General features: G+C 37.9%; 2 protein-coding genes across 5 annotated transcripts; both read right to left on the bottom strand.

Annotated features, from left to right (window-relative positions):
• Positions 1-297: 297 nt before the first annotated feature.
• On the bottom strand, positions 298-5,330 carry sec22bb (SEC22 homolog B, vesicle trafficking protein b). 2 transcript variants are annotated; one of them, XM_044044891.1, is made up of 6 exons: positions 5,117-5,330; positions 3,595-3,606; positions 3,140-3,249; positions 2,047-2,207; positions 1,680-1,826; positions 298-1,530 (listed from the first exon to the last, which is right to left on the bottom strand). In XM_044044891.1, the coding sequence occupies exons 1-6, from the start codon at positions 5,189-5,191 to the stop codon at positions 1,376-1,378; spliced, it is 660 nt and encodes a 219-aa protein (XP_043900826.1). In that variant the 5' UTR covers positions 5,192-5,330; the 3' UTR covers positions 298-1,375. The 2 variants fall into 2 exon arrangements, with proteins under 2 accessions (XP_043900826.1, XP_043900827.1); XM_044044892.1 differs by lacking the exon at positions 3,595-3,606 and having other exon boundaries at positions 5,117-5,329.
• A 2,276-nt stretch (positions 5,331-7,606) lies between these two features.
• Positions 7,607-16,240, bottom strand: npl (N-acetylneuraminate pyruvate lyase (dihydrodipicolinate synthase)). Of its 3 annotated transcripts, XM_044044234.1 has the most exons (12): positions 16,023-16,240; positions 14,697-14,783; positions 14,406-14,479; positions 12,666-12,753; positions 12,515-12,572; positions 12,142-12,217; positions 10,586-10,678; positions 10,356-10,501; positions 10,201-10,247; positions 9,274-9,358; positions 9,159-9,198; positions 7,607-9,061 (listed from the first exon to the last, which is right to left on the bottom strand). In XM_044044234.1, exons 2-12 carry the CDS (start codon positions 14,765-14,767, stop codon positions 8,916-8,918), a joined length of 924 nt encoding a protein of 307 aa, XP_043900169.1. In that variant the 5' UTR covers positions 14,768-14,783; positions 16,023-16,240; the 3' UTR covers positions 7,607-8,915. The 3 variants fall into 3 exon arrangements, with proteins under 3 accessions (XP_043900169.1, XP_043900171.1, XP_043900170.1); XM_044044236.1 differs by lacking the exons at positions 14,406-14,479; positions 16,023-16,240 and having other exon boundaries at positions 14,697-14,761; XM_044044235.1 differs by lacking the exons at positions 14,406-14,479; positions 14,697-14,783; positions 16,023-16,240 and adding an exon at positions 12,985-14,399.
• Between the last annotated feature and the right edge of the window lie 1,663 nt (positions 16,241-17,903).

Below are 17,903 nucleotides of genomic sequence, written 5' to 3'. Positions count from 1 at the left end.
AGAATGTCTTATATTGATGAAAATAACCACTAGTTGCAACAACACTATAGTGGTATAACTCTGTTCTGCAGGGGCCAGTGAAGAGGATCGTAACCATATTAATTATAGTATAGTGTACTGATAGTGTCGATGACCAATCTTTTGAGGGCTGGATTATAAATCATAGACAGTCATGATTAGAGGTTCCCTTTATTTTCTTTAGATGGCAAAACAAAACAAAACAATGAAAGCTTTATATTGCAAACATCTCAAGTTGCATCTTCAGTTTATGAGCACCAGAAAAAAACAACTCCCAAGTCCTCTAACAAATGATTTTATTCATCAATGACAGACATGACAGTAAAAGCTGAGAGCAGCGGTGACTCTCAGCCTGAATCCACTTCAAAACCAAGAGTAAACATGAAAAAAAAAAACTGAATAAACTTTCTACAAAATGAAAAGGACCTGACAGTATATCTGTTTTTATTTAAATGTGTGGTTACATAAAGGTGCTGGTCCACAAACGTTGTGGGTCAAAAGAACATAAAGGGTGTGAGGAAACACACTTCAGGTCAGGTTTAGGGATCAATGAGCGGGATTGGAAGAGGGAGAGGGACTCTATTCTATTTTATGTTTCAATTTTTTAAAACCGAACTTTTTAAGAGCAAAATTTCTATTTTCCTTTTCCTTTGTCAAAAGCATTTCATCTTTTTCTGAGTCCCTGTGACACACACATTAAACCCATCATTTACTGCTATTTAATCCTTAAAGGAGGCTAATTTAAGGTGAAATTAAGTGTCCCTCTCCTGCTACTCAACTCAAAATAAACAAGAAAGACAAACAGCCTCTTTCTTCTTTCCTTGCCATTATTTTTGTTTAGTCCTTAACCCTTATAGACGCAGGTGAAAGGTGAAAGAGCATTTTAAAGGCTTCAGCACAGCATTTCCAAGAAGATTATTATTAATGGATTATTTTTAATGTACTTTTTTGTTTTTTTTCTCACCGCACCACATACTACACATTAAAAGCCCGTAAAGATATCTTTAGGATTGTGATGTCATACATGATGTGCTAAAAGTCTTTCTTTTTTCCCTCTTCTGTGTATGATTAGGCAGTAAGGCAGGGTTTCATCTTGGTGCAGAACAGCTTTGGAAACTCGCGTTAACATTTTTCCTCTACACTTGCTAATCGCTTTCTTTAATACAAAGCCATTAATATGTTAATAATAAAACAATGTATTGTGAGATCACATATCCATGGACATGTGAGAACTGAGTGGACGACGAGATGTGCGGTAAAGTCTTATTATTTTTCTTTTTGTTTTTCTTAGCGTCTCATTTTCCACTTCTTCCTCTTCTTCATGTTCTCCCTCTCTCTCCCTCTCCCTCTCTCTCTCTCAGAGCCACCAAAAGCGTACATAGACGATGAGCATGATGAAAAAGACACCGCCTGCTGCCAGCTTGGCGTAAGTGGAGCGGGTATTCAGATACTTGGCGTCGCTCCTGTACTTCTTCGACATGGTGGACAAGTTGGTGGCCTTGGAGTCGAGCGCTGCGGGGAGGAGGACACCGGAGGTGAGAGGGACCACGAGGAAAGAGGAGAGTTAGAAAAGGTGGAAAGGAGAAATACAGATAAGAACAAAGTCTACACCAGAAACATACGGACAGTTTAAATTGCAGAGACGGGATCAGGGAACTCACCAGAGAGAGCCTCTCCTCTCTGCAGCACCTCCTCGATGTTCGCCACCATGATCCTCTGTACGTCCTGCAGCTCTGTGTTAATGCTGCCTAGATTCCTTCGCGCTCGACTGTCAATGTAGGACTTCTTGGTTTTTTGGATGTAGGTGTCTGTGGAGGAGGAGACGCCAAACGTAAATACAATCGAAGGAAACCTGAGCAGTCTTGAAATATTTGATTTATCCGAGACCTGAGTCATTAAAGCCTGAGTGAAGTTAATATCGCGGTTGACATTAAAACACAATGAAAACTGGTTTAAAACCAACATTAGAATGTAATTCTAATGTCATCATCCAAGTCATCATCTTTACTCACTCTACTTTGTTCTTACCAAACTCAATGAAGGAGTAGGGCCGGGACACTGTGGAGACCTTTTTCCCATGCTGCTCGTGAAACTCTGCCTGCAAGTCTTCTAAGTAAGCAAAGGCCAGCTTTTTGGGAAAGCTGGCTTCACACAGCACGAGGTAGCACACTCCTTTCTCTATAACATAGCTGCAGGAAGAACACACGGAGTTAAGACCTGTACGTGGTCGAGGTATGAGGTAAAAGATGAGACTTTACAGAAGCCCAGGTACAGAATAACAACAAGTAAAAAGGAAAGGGTGTTATCAACAAGCATGGTATACATATCGTGAGAGATACATATGTTGTTAGTGGAGTTTTGTTTGGCCAAAAACTTATAGTAATGCAATGAGAGACTTTGCCATTGGATTTAACGTATGTATACTACATGATAATATATTTCAGTTTAAAATAGCAGAAAGGGGGCTTTAAGATTTTCAATATCGTTTCAATAAAGCCACATTGTTGGAGTGGAAATAATGTATTTCATTTTTTCAGTGTCTGCATTAGTGACGGGACGATACCACTTCTCTGTGTCCAATACCGATAACTATGGAGCTGTACACAACACATTTGTGCCGAGTCATTCTCCAGTTGTGTAACATATATTGTTCAACCGCCCAAACATGACTCAGCTAAAATGCCTTTTCTGACTTTTATTTACATTTTTACAGTCTGTGCATAGTGAGGCATGATTTTTGGACTGTATCGGATTTCACATTTTTATTTGTCCGATATTTTGACCAGTATCGGAGCGATCCCAAGTCTGAAGTCCCAAGACCTGAGCACAGAAACCGCTTAAATATTTATAATAAATTATCATCACACTATAAAAAAGCATGACCACAAATCATGTTTTCCTTATATCGTACAGTATAATACTATTATACTATTCATATAGTTATTGTGATGTGTTGTGGAAAATATTGCAAATGAGTGTTGTTTTTAGGATTAAATGTGTCGATGTGTTGCTTTGGCCACATTTGAACTTTATTGTGACATAATTACTTTGAATAGAAATTCAAACACTGCTGAAAAACAAGTGCTGGTTTGTGTAGATGTTATTCCAGTGTCATACTCACTGAAATGACATGGACCCAGCCTCTAAGGTGCAGCGTGTGGGACTCTGCTCGTTGAGTTTCCTGAACAGCTGCTTAGCTTGACTTTGATACTGCTGCAGATCTCGACCCAACTGAACGGGAACAAGAACAAGAACAGTTACCGCACAAATCGTCTCAAACACATACCAAAAAGAAGAGAAAATAAACTTTGTTTTTCATACCAGAACGAACAGAAGCTACAAAAAAGTGTCGAGGATTTGCTCAAGTGTCAGACAAGACAGACACAAATCACACTATTTTTGTGATGCTACATCTAGAGACTGGATGCAACAAACACCTGCTCCAGCTCCGTATTATAGACTGTTTACATTCCAGAGGACGCTCGTCATTGTTTAAATGCTGAATTAGCGGATTTGTTACTGTAGCATCACAGAAACAGGGACGAAGTTGAAGCACAGAGCAGACACACAACAAACCTTTTCACTTCCCTTTGTGAAAGCAAACAAGAGAGTGAAGGAGAAATGTTAGACTCCTGATAAATCATGCTCAACACATGTCAGGAAAGGTCAATTAAGCAATATCATCATTTACAAATGACATGATCGATGTGAACATTTTCCTTTTTTTCCTTATCTGTGCCCTCCAGTAAAACCTTCACTTTCAAGTCCTTAAATGGTAAAAACAAATTGCTTTTAAAAACATAAAATATTTTACTTTGAAAGGACAATTGTGAAGAATTCAGTGGCATCTTGTGTTGAGGTGTTTAAGTAAAGTCAAAATGTAAGAGGCCGACTGTAGAGCCAGTCTTGGTTTGTCCAATCAGGGCTCCTGTACAAATGTGACAGTCCAACTGTGGTGGGAACAGTGATGCTGAAGTAGATTAGCTCATTCTGAGATACTGAGAGTGATTGTCCTCAGGAATGTAGACAACAGGCAACCAGATTAGGACTATTGTCTTAATCTGGTTAATATCAGAATATTGTTGTCCATAACTATATTTACATGGACATCAATATTAAGACTGATGACCTCCTTCTGAATAAAACGTTCATATACATGAGTAGCAAATACAACATTCCATTCATACTCCCATTAACATATAGAATTGCATATAGATTGCATCTACTTTTACATACATTAACTGAATATTATATACACTGAAAACTTCAAACTTTAATCTGATTATTATCTGATTATTGAATATGAGCTTCTTCAGGTCAGGGTAATTAGAAAATGCTGTTTATATGTCTTGATCTGGTTAATATCATAATATTGCTGCCCGTAACTATGTTTGCATGGACACCAATAATCTGAATACATCTTTCAGATTATGACGCTTAAATGGGTTGCAACAGAATATTCCTGTTTTTCCTGTTATGTTACAGAGTTTAGTCTATTGTAACTAATGTGACCTTTTTCATTATAATGTTTACCTGGACACCAACAATGTGACTACTGACGTCATTCTAGGGCATTGTTCAGATTAAGATAATTAGATGAGTTGCTCATATAATATTCCATTCCTGTTTACATTTTACAAAGCATAGTCTGATTATGATTCATGTCTTAATCTGTTTTATTTCTTACCCTGAATATGACCGTTCAGTAAGACATGAGTTGCTACAGATAATGCCATATCATTCAATACACTGATGTGTTTGATATTCCAAGTATAACCAATTCGGGTTGAAGAAATGCTGTTTACATAGCAGTTTCTTGTTCGGACTATAGTCTTAATCGGGTTAGTGTGAATGGAATCGGAATATTGCCATTTATGTAGACGTCATCAACTGCTGAGGTCGAGTCCTCATGGACCCACATCTGGAGGAAAACTCGCCCCGATGTGGTCCGTGGAGTGAACGTGTCAGCCGTTAGGTAACGTGTCATTCATTGTCAGCCTTTGAACAACCTGGAAGTGTCTACGACAGAAGGCTGGTGTGACAGCAGCAGCAGCAGCAGAGAAAACAAGAGGCAGAGGAAAAGGTGAAAAATGTGAACCTGCTCGTCCTCCTGCATTGAAGCGGCCAGCGGCAGACCGTCGGCCAGCCGAGCGATCATCGTTAGCAGAACCATCGTCTTCACAGCGCCCAGGTAAACGCCACAGGTGAAGTGTTCAGGTCCAGGGTTTCACAGACTCTACAGTTCACTCTGACACTGACAACACCACAGTGCTGACGCGCTGAGCTGGCCGGAAACGCTAGAGCTTTGTGTGTCACAGCTTACTCCTTCCGTCCCCCTGGTCATGCGGAACCACACATGAGCTGTACAATTTCGTGTGACTTTGCCGAACTCTTTTTTTTATATATATTTGTGTATTTCGCAAGTCAAACTGTTATTGACTAATTATTTTTAAATATATATTTGATTAACTGTAACAAGTCAAGTTAATATTTACAACACATTCCGTCACTGCGGTCTAACTATCCGCAGTGACTATAACTATCTGACGCTGAATTTAATAAAGTTGATTGAGTTGTGCTGGGGACATATTTGACTACTAGCATCCTGCAAATCAGACAAATGTCCTCATAAGATCAAAGGTCCTCATTAAGAGAATGGATAAAAATGTGACCTCACAGCCTACTACTACAACCACTATTACTTTTAGCAACTTTTAACAACCTAACCTAACATATTTCTATCCACACTTCTCTTAATGAGGAGCTTTGATCTTGTGAGGACATTTTGTCTGGTCCTCCTAACTTTAAATGGCTTTTCTCGGTTAAGACATAGTTTTAGGGTTTACCTCAGAGTTAGGTTTAGGTTTGGGTTATGTAAAAGTGATGGTGAGGCATTTAGTTGTGGTAGGGGTAATGATTAAGATACACTTTCAGTAAATAAAAGAGAACATGTTAATGTGAGGTTGGGGAGAATGACACTGAGGGAAACTGAACAGCCTTGGTGGAGGGGGGTTTTCCCCTCTGTGCTTTATGTAGTGAATAAATGTCATACTTTGCTCCGTGTCTTTCTGAACCTTATAAACTTGTGTTGGAGACTTGGGCAAAGCAAGATATTTAAAACATCCCCTTGGGCCCAAAGTACTTTAGAACTGTCACTAATATTGACATTTATAGATTAAACATTTGTTTGTGCGCAGCATAAATCAAAAATTAAAGGACATATTGGGATTACATTTTCTGGGGATGCAGGTTATACTAAGGAAGAAATAACCTTCTGTAGTTTATTTTTCATGTTTCCAATGAAAAGTCAGTGAATCCAGTACTTCAATTTATTTACTTCTTGTTTAACACCCTGGTCTTAAAATATGTCTTACATATCCGGTTGACTCAGTACATTACATACAAATACAGTCATATAGTCTCAGTCAGGGAGGGGTGTGTTACAGTTTAGAGGTCCAATGTCATGACTGAATACACACCACCTTTATTCTTGCACAACCACTTCTTACGTGTTGTTTACATCGTGGCGAAACCACACGTCAAGATAGGCCAGTTTGTTAATTTGTATTTATTTAGTCGATAAGCATTGTGGGCAGCACCGTTCACACCCAGACAGCAGGGGGCAGCACTGGTGTGGTTACAATAATCCTCCACAACATTGACAAAGTATTTCCTTTAAGCACCCTTATTGTCTAACTATTGTCCCCACAGTAATGGCGCCATAGAATCACTATTTAATGAATTGTTCTGTCTAATATTATTCACTAAACTCTGAATATAATTAAAAGTGAAGAGCCATGTTGGAGGTTTTTCCTGAAAAGGAAGATCACATTTCAGATCATTCATAGTGCATGTGTTCTAACATTACAGTTACATCAGATTACACCAATGCTGTATACATTACAAGTGCTGCTCTGAAAATCCAATTTAAGTAAAACTGCACAAGGATTATTCATACAAATATACAAAAAAATTATATATTTTAACATATATAATTAAAATACTCAAATGTAGCTGAAAGTAAACTGTCACAGCTTCATGACTTATTTTTTACTTGATTGCTAATCTTGATTTGGTCTGTTATGTCCTAGTATTTTGTGATCCTTATGCAGTAAACCCAACACTGTTCCTGTTGGAGAGCACTGTAGCTGCAGTTCATGCTGGGATACTGGATCAGAAATAGTGTTGCTCAAAACAGCCACTGCACACACTGGAAATTAGATGTGGGAGATAAAAATAGGTAATATTATTGTCACTGAGAGGTAACCCTCAGGGCAAAACAGAAAGTACATGTACGAACGCTTTGCATACCTGAACACTGTTTGTTATTAACACTAATATGAGAAGAGAACATTGAAATATATGGCAGTCACAGCTGCTGAATGCACAGTGTGGGGGTTCAGACCCCCTATTTACATGCATGTGTCTGTTAATGAACTGCTTTCTCGTAAGGAGTGAAGCAATAAATTGAACTGTACTTTTTACCCATTGAGGTTATTTCAAACGACAGGAGTAAATGTGAGATTCAAAAAGGGCTGGCTTAAAAGTCAACTTCAGTTGCGACAAAAAAAAATCACAGTTAAGTCCATTTTTTACTTATTGGTCACTCATTTTAATAACCAAGCCATTGATGCTTAAATTTGTAATAGGGCGCATACATAAATTGACAAAAACAAACAAGATGTTAGTGTTTCATTCACCAGAACAGAGTAGATTCTTCCTTTCACATGAAAAAGACTCAACATATCTGTTACTATAAATAATCTATGAAGAATCGATGAAGAATATACGGTAGTATATCTATTGAACTTCAGATCAAAGGGTATTTCATCATCAATCTTAAGCAAAAGGAAAATGTAGACACTGACATACACCACTGCATGATTGTGTGGGTCTTATACTGGCCTCTTGATTTTTACACTCTCCAGAGTAAGCTAACAAACTTGCATTTATCAGAATTACATATTACAATACGAAGCAAAGAATCTTCCCTAAACAAAATATTTCCCTTTAGAGACCAACATTTCATAACAAAAAAGAACCTTTTACAGGTTACCATTTACAGGTATTTTATTACTACTTTACTTGATTATATTATAGTGACTACTGTAGTAATGCTCTTTCTGCCTGTGATGGTGTCAGCTAAAGTAAAAGTAAAAAAAAAGTAAACCTTAAGTAAAAGGTTTTATTACAAACATTTTACAAATCTGAATCAAAGAAATAATGCAGAAGTGAACGTACATGTCACTTCAAAATAAAGGCTACGTGTGCTTCAATTCCCAAAATGACATTCAACAATAATCTTAAACAGTACATGATAATAATACTGCTGATGTGTGGCAATTCAAGATTCTCTGAACTTAACCATGTTATGGAGTTTTAACGAACGTTCACCTCTGACAAAATGATGAACAATGTTGTTGATTTAAAAAGATCGATAGAGGATGTACGTGAAAAATAAACAAACATTGTAGTATATTTAAGCAAGTAAAAATGTGCATGTGAAACCTGCCACATGAATGTTTTTATAGCAATAGTTAAGGTTTCTATATGCCGTCGAGGACATATATGCCATGGAGTGGCTCAGTGGTTAGGACTGGTACCCTGTGTGCGAAATACATCATAGTCGCAATGGTCGCAAGTTCGATTCCACCCCTGGCTCATTGTACTTAATTCAATTGTAAGTCGCTTTGGATAAAAGCGTCTGCTAAATGACATGTAATGTAATGTAATTTTAAGAACAAAAATAATTGAAAAAAGAACATTTTTGTACAATAACATTTGTTGATACAGCAACTTTTCAAAACACAGTTACAAAGTGCTTTGCAGAACAGAATGTATCTGCTCAGGAGATTGGGGAATGGACTATGGAGTTAAATCAATCTGGTTTGACCAAATCAGCATTCAGTAAAAAGGCTTCGGTATTTCTTAGCGATGGTCAGAGCTTCACTCATAGGACATTGCATCACAGGGAGTCGAGGGGGACCCAGACACAGACCTGACAACTCGTTCATGAGCTGCTTGTTCACTCCAAGGTCAAAGCCTGTCCAACAAAACCAAGGGAGAGAATTACCTCTATAGAACAAGAGCATTTATTTATCATATATATTATATGAAATGGTGCCACAGACAACACTCACCAAGTTTCTTGGCATAACTGAGAAGCTCTTGCATCTTGAACTGCTCAGGGGGAGAGACAAAGATGTCAAAAAAACTTCACAATCAAAGAGAAGTTGTGAACGGGATCACAAGTACCTGTATCGTTCTGGCCTGGACAATATTGCCTTTCTCAAACGCTGACATGAGCTCACTAGCATGACATCCCAAATAATTGTATGTGCTGTGGACAAAGATGTTCATGTTAACTACAGAACATCACACAACAGCATGACAAACAAAGCCCGGGTTAAAGTAGAGCATGTGCTCGATAATGTGTGGGGCCCAGAATCACTGGCATATTTCTGAGATTGCCTAATAGTACCAAGTATGGCATCATTTTAACAATTAGAAAAAGAAAATCATGTGACAATCAGTATTAATATTGTTCTAATGACAAAATAAATCAATGTATGATAATCCTGTCAAAATGCAGTGGGTCAGAAGGCTTACACCAAGGAGGTGTTCTCAAAACACTTTTAATGTAGTTGTGATTGGATCCACTAAGGACCCACTAAGACTTATGTAGTCTACAGGTGATCAGATCACTTGAGGACAGATGTTTGACATTGTCATAATGTCTCCAAGAACACAAGTTTACTCCATGTGAAGGAGAGGGGTGTGTGTAGTAGATGAAAACGTAGTCAACAAAATTGTAACTACAAATGACTTATGTCAAAGGTCTCAAACTCGCAAGTTGAGTTATTATATATAATAATATATAATTAAAAATTAAGAAAACATTAAGAAAAAATATTTTCTATTTTTAGAAAACAATATATTTATTTATTTTCATTGTAAATATGTTTATATTGTGAACTATTTATCATATCACCATATCAGAGACCCCTGGCTTAAGTTATCAGTTGCATTTGCATTCGATCACAATAATAATTCAAACACATTAGGCATAACCGGTCTCAACCAGCCTTGATTTTAAGTGCATCAGAGATTGTGTGGAGACCAAGTGGTGTCAAAGCCAGTCTTAACTCCTACAACGCTACATATAAAAGATTATGTACTGACCTGCCAACTGCGCCGTCGGCTCCCATCACCAGGGCCGCGAGCAGTTGCTGTGGAAAAATGTAAAATAGATCACGTGTCGCATGTTGATGATGAGTCACAAAACACAATATTACTAAATAAAACACAAAGCAGATGAATTAGAAGAGAAGGCTGACCTCGTCCACTCCGTAGAGGACTGACCAGTGTGTTTGACAGTAGCTGACACACTGGCCAAAATCCATGAGGTCACTGCCTGAGAACTTCACTCCTTTAAAAGAGGGAATGAGCTCCCACACATCTTCCAAAATGTCCCTCGCCAGAACTGACGAAAAAGAAAGAGCGAGTCACTTTCAGTCTGCCCGCAGTAAAAATATTTATGCAAACGTGAGTCATCATACGCACTTACTGTTAACACCGGTGACTGATGGAATATGGTAATAAAAGAAAGGCAAGTTTGGAGCGACGGAAGACACTTCATGGAGGAATGTTCTCAGTGCGTCTGAAGCGGAGTGAGAAGAAAAAAAATGGATTAGAAAAATGCACCGTTCACATTTTAAAAACACATGGGTAGGAGTGCTTCATGGACTTCAATAAAACTCCAAAAATCTTTTTGTTAAAGAATTAAAATGCCTATTACTGCATGGTTACGTTGAAGCATTATTGTGGAGTCAGAGCCAATGACTGGTGAATTTATTTCTTCGCACAAAAAAGTAAAAGAGGAGTTGTGATCATTTTAGCCAGTCCTGTCGCTCTTCTGATTGCTATTAATACCAATACTCAGCCAATTAATTTGCATATCCCTAATATAGATGCTAAGCGTTCTTGCTTCAGCTTCCAGACCATAGTTGAAGAGCACAGGTTACTCAAGGGCTGAAGATGGAGCTGGATACTTAGACTGATAGGAGGATGAACACTTGGACATCTGCATTTGTTTCGGTCCAACAGCTCAGGGCAGATCACATCAATGCCAATTTTTACTGTTAACTCAAACCGTTTTCTGGTCAGACGCCTCTCTCACACACACTTGTACACACAAGTCACTCTGACTCATCCCACACACTGCTGCTCTTTAAGGAGCTGCACCACTCTTACAACATACAGCTATACATCATCAGGATACTTTTAATAACTTAATCCAGGTTTTCAACTCTTCTTTGAGAACATCTGGAGTACAGTTCTGATGAATAACCAGAAAGTGGGTGTTTGGCGTCTGTCACGGTCCTTGGCTGTGACGCTCTGCCACCAGTGTTTGTCATGTGTTAGTATGCAGAAGACAGGTACCAGCCCTTGCTCCTGATTGGTGGCCCTGGTTCCTGCCTGGTCTTCCTCCACCAATTCACCTGCCTGCCTCGGCCTGCCTGTTCTCCTGCACTGTGATTGGGTCACTCGGCTCCAGCTTCACCTAACCAATCCTGCCTCAGCTCGTTTACCATCACTGTGCTTTCATGTGAACAGTTGACCCCTTTGTCGCTCTGTTTTTGTAGCTGCTCTTGAGTATTCACTTTGATATTTGTGAGTTTTGACTATTGTGAATACTAGTTTGTTTGTTAGCCACTTTGGCTCGGCCTGCGCGCCAGATTTTGAGTTAAAATATTCCTTTTGGTTTTAAGTGTGTGTGTTCTAAGTTGACGGCCCTGAGCCTGTGTTTAGTTTAGTACTAAACCCTGTCCCTGTTACATCGGACTTAGGGGTGCTATTCCCAGTTTGGTGTTTTGATTTTGATGTGTTTTTGGTATTTTGATTTTGGGAATAGCCGCCTCCTCCCTTGGTTTATTGTGATTGATTTATGATAACTTTACCCTCCGTATTAATAAAACAAACACATTTTTGCTAAACCAATCCCATGTGGTTATTTCCCCTTCCCCAACGAGTTAGGGTTGTAACAGCGTCACATGTTTTCAGTGAGCGTGACCTTTCAGCAAAAAAGCATGAACATATTTCCACTTGTCCCACATCATGTACCTGCAGTGCTGGGCTTGAAGAAAGAGGGGGAGATGACTGCTATCCCATCAGCCCCGATCTGTGCTGCATGACGAGCCTGGACATGAACATGGTGCAGAGAAAAAAAGATTTTGCACGGGCACTGCACTAGTTTGAGTAAACACACTGATTGTCTTTCTGGTCAGACAAACTTTTGATACCACTCTAATTATTATCACAAGACTAGCCAACATGGGGCCAGGGAAATCTGAAGGGATATAAAATACTTAACAGGATTTCCTGAAAATGAGCCAGGTTTACAGAAAAAGCTTGGTTTAAACCTAGTAATTTATTTTGGGGAAGCTGCCCATTTTGGTCCTCATGTGCTCTTAAAGATCAGAAAACAACAACTCACCAGTTCTTGGGAGTCTTTCAGACTCATGCAACCGACATGCACGATCACTTGATCCATTCTGTGGAAACATGCAGACAAAAGAAATGCATGTTGAGCTACACTGGCACTGTTTTAGAGGATGTGGAAATATTTCCATATAATGATGACTTACTTTCCCTTAGCTTTCCGACACCATTCCTCTGCCAGGTCCCTCCTCTCTGCAACACTGAGAGACATGCTCTCTCCGGTGGTGCCATTCACTATAAACAGGTAAAGTCTTGTCTTATTTACATAGCTATGTTCCACTTGACAAGAACATGAAGCAAAATGAATATCTTATTTGTGCTGACTTGTATCAATCTCTTTAAATTCAGCACATGCAAAAGTAGTATGTAAAAAAAAGAACAAGAACAAGAGAAGAAGCCAAAGCATCTAATTTATATCAAAATAAAAAGATGATTGCCGAACCTACATATCCAGGATTAACCTACCTGGCAGCATCAAACCTTTTTTGGCAAGGTTGGATGAAACCTCCGGTGGGGCCCATTCATAGAGGGATCCACCACCAGGAAGGCTGAGTGTGCAATATTAACCAGGACAAAACAATATCAAGGGCAAAGAGCAGTTACGTAGACAGCAACAGTGAGATAAAAAAGACCAATAGAGGCACAAACATCCTCTGCTGTGTAAGGTCACACATTGACGGAAGTATGAGCACAAGACGGTGTGAAACAGTCGGCGATCATTACACACTGATTAGCCTTGATTAAATAAGGAGAAGAACAAACTGTACAGCTTTGCTATGACTAACTTTGCTATGACTTTAATTTAGGCAGTTATTTGGTGCACTATATTGGCAACTGAGCCAACAGTGAAATGTTGTTTGTCGACAGGTGTGTTACTTTAGACTGTAAGTGAAGCGTAACAGTGCACACCTACAAAAACACAGCTGTGGGTTCTGTGTATTCAACTTCTGGGGGGTGAAAATGTTATTAAGTGCTTGATTTTGTTTGTACTGTATTATAGTGCTAATAAATGACATTTAACAAAGTTTAATTCAACCAACCTAAATTTACGCCTGATTATTTATTTTCAAGATTTTGATCATTACTTGCTTTGGTTGCCTTTAAAGGAAAATGTCAAACATCTAGAAGTTATTCAAATACAAGAATTTTAAAATTGTTTTTGTCATATAATTAAACCTTCACATGGTTTTCAACAATCAAAAAAACATGATACATGAGGAAGTCACTGTGTTTCAACACAATATGACACTTCAACACTTAACAGCATATTAAGTATTTTATTACTCAATTACCCTGTGGTAGCACACTTACACTATGGTGAATACCATTAAGTATTGGTGCTTTACAGTGACTGATAGAGAGCCAATATAGTTCTGATGTGCATTCGAATACGCAACTACTATTTCTGCTTTTTGACTATTTATTATTGTGTAGTAATCGTTTTTATTATATGTTATATATACAGATTTAATGGCCATTTCTTAAAAAATAAACTATGCATTTGTATGATACACCATGTCAAACACATTATTCTGCTGAATCAACTATGTCTCTTTTCTCTCCTAAAGGAAAACAGAACTGGAGTTCATGTCTTAAGTTTTTTTACATGAGATGATTTGACAGATTATTTTATTATTTAAAAAAGCTTTGTTTTTACTGAGTTTATGTAATCCAAAAGTTAAAAACTAACGGAGTAAGATTTGGAATTTATAAACCTGTATAAGCTGACAACCCGACACTAAAACCTTAGTATTTATTTATTTTAATACGGTTAAAATACAGGCAATACGTAACGTGTAACTACAAAGCAACATATAAAATCAGTGATTCAAAAGGAAGCATAGACAATGACACACATGAAAAGAAAAATCCACATGTAAACTTACCAAATATGCTATTTACACCTTGCTTCTCTTTCAAGTAGTCAATATAAGGTCCAATCTCTGATAGGTTGATTTCACTGTTTTGGGAAAATGTAAAAACAATGGGGCCACACATTTGGCAAAAAGAATACCAAATATGCTACAGTACTCCAGATCTAAGTGGAGTGCAAGCGACCAAAGTTTGCAGATATCTCCACACTCATTCCACACTTTCCACAGCGCAAATGTATGACACCAAATACACCAGTCAGTGAAGACAGACAAAGGGGAAGTGATTTGTGAGAGACTGCTTACCCTTGTGTGGTGAACGGAGTGAATGTAGCTGCAACAAGACCCGTCAGTTTGTTGTTGACAGCGGGAGCCATGACTGATGTTAACGACCTGATGCAACACAAGTGTCAGACAGGAACAAATCATTTTTTGGAGGTTTTACAAGTCGCTGTGCAAATCAGAAACTTAACAACAAGATGTGTCCAGGCAGTCTCTTAGTTGAACAACACTGGCACCAGTTTTCAGACATGCATCTGTTATGGATCTTGAAAGCAGGAATTTCACAATACTGCCAAACCCCGTTTTAGACTCTTACTGATTAATATTGATCCTATGATCAGCACTGTATGATAACAGCACAAATGCATAGGGTAAAAAGGGTTCTCAGGGGTAAATGAAATAAAAAAAACAAATATGACTTCCTCATAAAACAGACTCCAAATTTCTGGCAGGCATTCTCACCAAACACACTTTCCCAATAATTAGAGTAATTGAGCAATCCATCTTTTGTTATGTCACCTTTTCAGGTCACATTATCCTATAAAGTATCTGTGTAGAGCCCCGGCAGATGAAATACATCTGGGGAAAAAATCTATAATACACACATAAAACTATGTATATTTTTACAAATAGGTGTAATCTATAATATGTATAATAATGTAGTATAATCAAGAGGAGACAAATGACGTTTGTAGCCGTTTTAGACACCGATATCTGCAATATCATTCTTACTAGTCACAATTATAGTTACAGATACCTGCAATTCAGTTTTTATGACGTCACTTTTGCCATTCATGTGTAACGTCATTCTGAATAAACCGAATAAGGGACATCTTTGACGTCATTTTGACCAGTAAAAGGTGAATTGCAGATTTCTGAAACTAGTTTCGACTAGTAAGACGTCACAGATATCAATTCATACTAACCGTAATGTCCAAATGCCGTCACAGATATAATATATCTATGCAATAGTCATTCCAGACAGTCAAACTTGGCGATTAAATGTTAAAAAGCAGCCAGCTGGGTGAAATCTATACGTAGTAACCAGCGTTTGTAAGATGTTCTGCTTTTTTCTGTACGAACTACATTTGCTTTGCTGTGTTCACTGACAGACAGGAAACCGCGAAGAGAAAAGAAAGCAAACAAAACAGTGGTGGAAACTTTTAAAACTCGATTTATCCAGACAGTGACCATTTAAAAAGCAAAACATTGCATCATGCTCCTACAGCCTTAACCGTGCAATAACGATGAAGACATGGATGTTGTTTCGGCGATTTAACGATCAAGAGAAAATGCATATATGCAAAATATGTTTTTTTTTTAAATAAGATTATCCAAATATAAACTTACCCGAGAGGTTGTGTTTCCTTCTTTACGTCGAAGACATCAAGTTTGTAAGTAGACAAGTGCGTTACTGGTTTTAACTGGTTTACTCAGGACAACGCGGATTTGTTGACACACGATATGAAAAAAACATCACAAAGTCAAGTGACACCGCAAAGCTTCATGGGAAATGTAGTCAGTGGGTGAAAAGTGGAAGTCGATCCAACACAGGGGAAATGTACTTGTCACTACGAGAAAACAGGAATAGATTCAGACATAAAATAAGAAATGATATAACAAATATAAATACAAGGAAATAATATACTAAATATAAATACAAGGAAGTGGATAAGCAATACAATCAGACAAAAACAAGAATAGCATAACAGGTATCACAATAAATATTATTATTTGAGACATTAACATATTTTGACATAATACAATATACACCTTTCAGTACAGGAACACTGAAATGTCTGCTCCAACTGCCAATTGACCCCATCAAAACAAAACAAAAAGCTAATCTCAGTTCACCAGTACAAAGTACTGGTATTCCACGTTTGTTGTTTACTGAAGAGAAAGACTTCCTTAAGGTGGTTACAGTCTAAAGTTTCAACTTGGTTGATAATTACAAGGGCAGAATTGAGTCACAGCTACGAGGGAACACTGGGAAAAAAATCAACATTTTTTAGAGGACACACCTCTTAAAAGTGAGACTGCACTGAGTAAACAGAATTCATGGACAATAATGCTCCACTATTTGAACAATACAGCTCATAAATCACACAGTACACACTCTGCTTGCCAACATATGTTCATTCATTCATTCACTGTCTACCTCTTTATCCACCACATGAGGGTTGCAGGGCCACTCGAGCCAGTCCAAGCTGACAAAGGCACATATATAAATGACACCCTCTAGTGGCCATCATTCGCGCAAACAGAATTTCAGAGAAGGGGTAAGTCATGATTTGCTGATGACGTCTTACAGTCACATAAAGAGTGCACATTCTTAAGTGCACTCTTTATGTATTTCCAAACAGTAAGAACCTGTATTTTGTTGATTTTATGTCTCTCAGGTTCCACCCTCCCAGCTGTAAATTTAACTCTGTGATTGTGTTCACTGACCATATTGAAACCCTAGACTGTAAAGCATACATATAATGTTAGAACACTAACTAATAACTATTATTTAACCCGAAATCTCATTCAGATAAAAAAAAAAAACAATCTAATTTTACAAGAGGGTCTTGGCCAAGACAGGCAGCAGCACATTGAACAGAGTTACAATATACCATACAATTTTTTCTGACTGTTACATGGGGAGTTGCTACCTTTAATCAGAGCCGGCCCAAGGCATAAGTGAACTAAGCAGCTAGTGTGTAGTTAAAAAAAGAAAAACCCAAAACATTTTAATATATTCTCTAGATCTAGAAATCTTTTTTATTTCTTTATTTATTATTAGTTATTTGGTTTTATTTTGGAGTTACTTATTTAGTGCACATTTGCACATCTGTTTTACAAACCAAAACATTTATTTAATTCAAGTTGAGTATCACCACACATGTGCAAATTAATACTAGGACACATTTGTGATTTTACTGCCCTCTAAGGTAATAAACAAAACAAAACAAAACAAAACAAACAAAACAGTGGTTAGGTGTAAATAACACATTAATGTAATAATAGTCAAACACTGGCTATTCTGAGTTAGTGGGAGGGGGTCCCAAATCAAATTCAACTTGATTTGATTCTGCCTTTAATAGTGAGATCTGTTTCTTCTTTGTTATTGAAGGGATTTCAGCGCTGAGGTAAATGTGTTTGCTGGAGGATGGGGCGAGGAGGAAGATGAGAGCTTTGTGGAAGACAGTTGTTATGGTTAAACGTGTTCCTACTTATTCAAGACAC

This window comes from Solea senegalensis, linkage group LG14, assembly GCF_019176455.1.
Source record: "Solea senegalensis isolate Sse05_10M linkage group LG14, IFAPA_SoseM_1, whole genome shotgun sequence".
Taxonomy (NCBI): domain Eukaryota; kingdom Metazoa; phylum Chordata; class Actinopteri; order Pleuronectiformes; family Soleidae; genus Solea; species Solea senegalensis.
The sequence above is the reverse complement of the archived record's forward strand: the minus strand, read 5'-3'. Positions and strand labels throughout refer to the sequence as shown.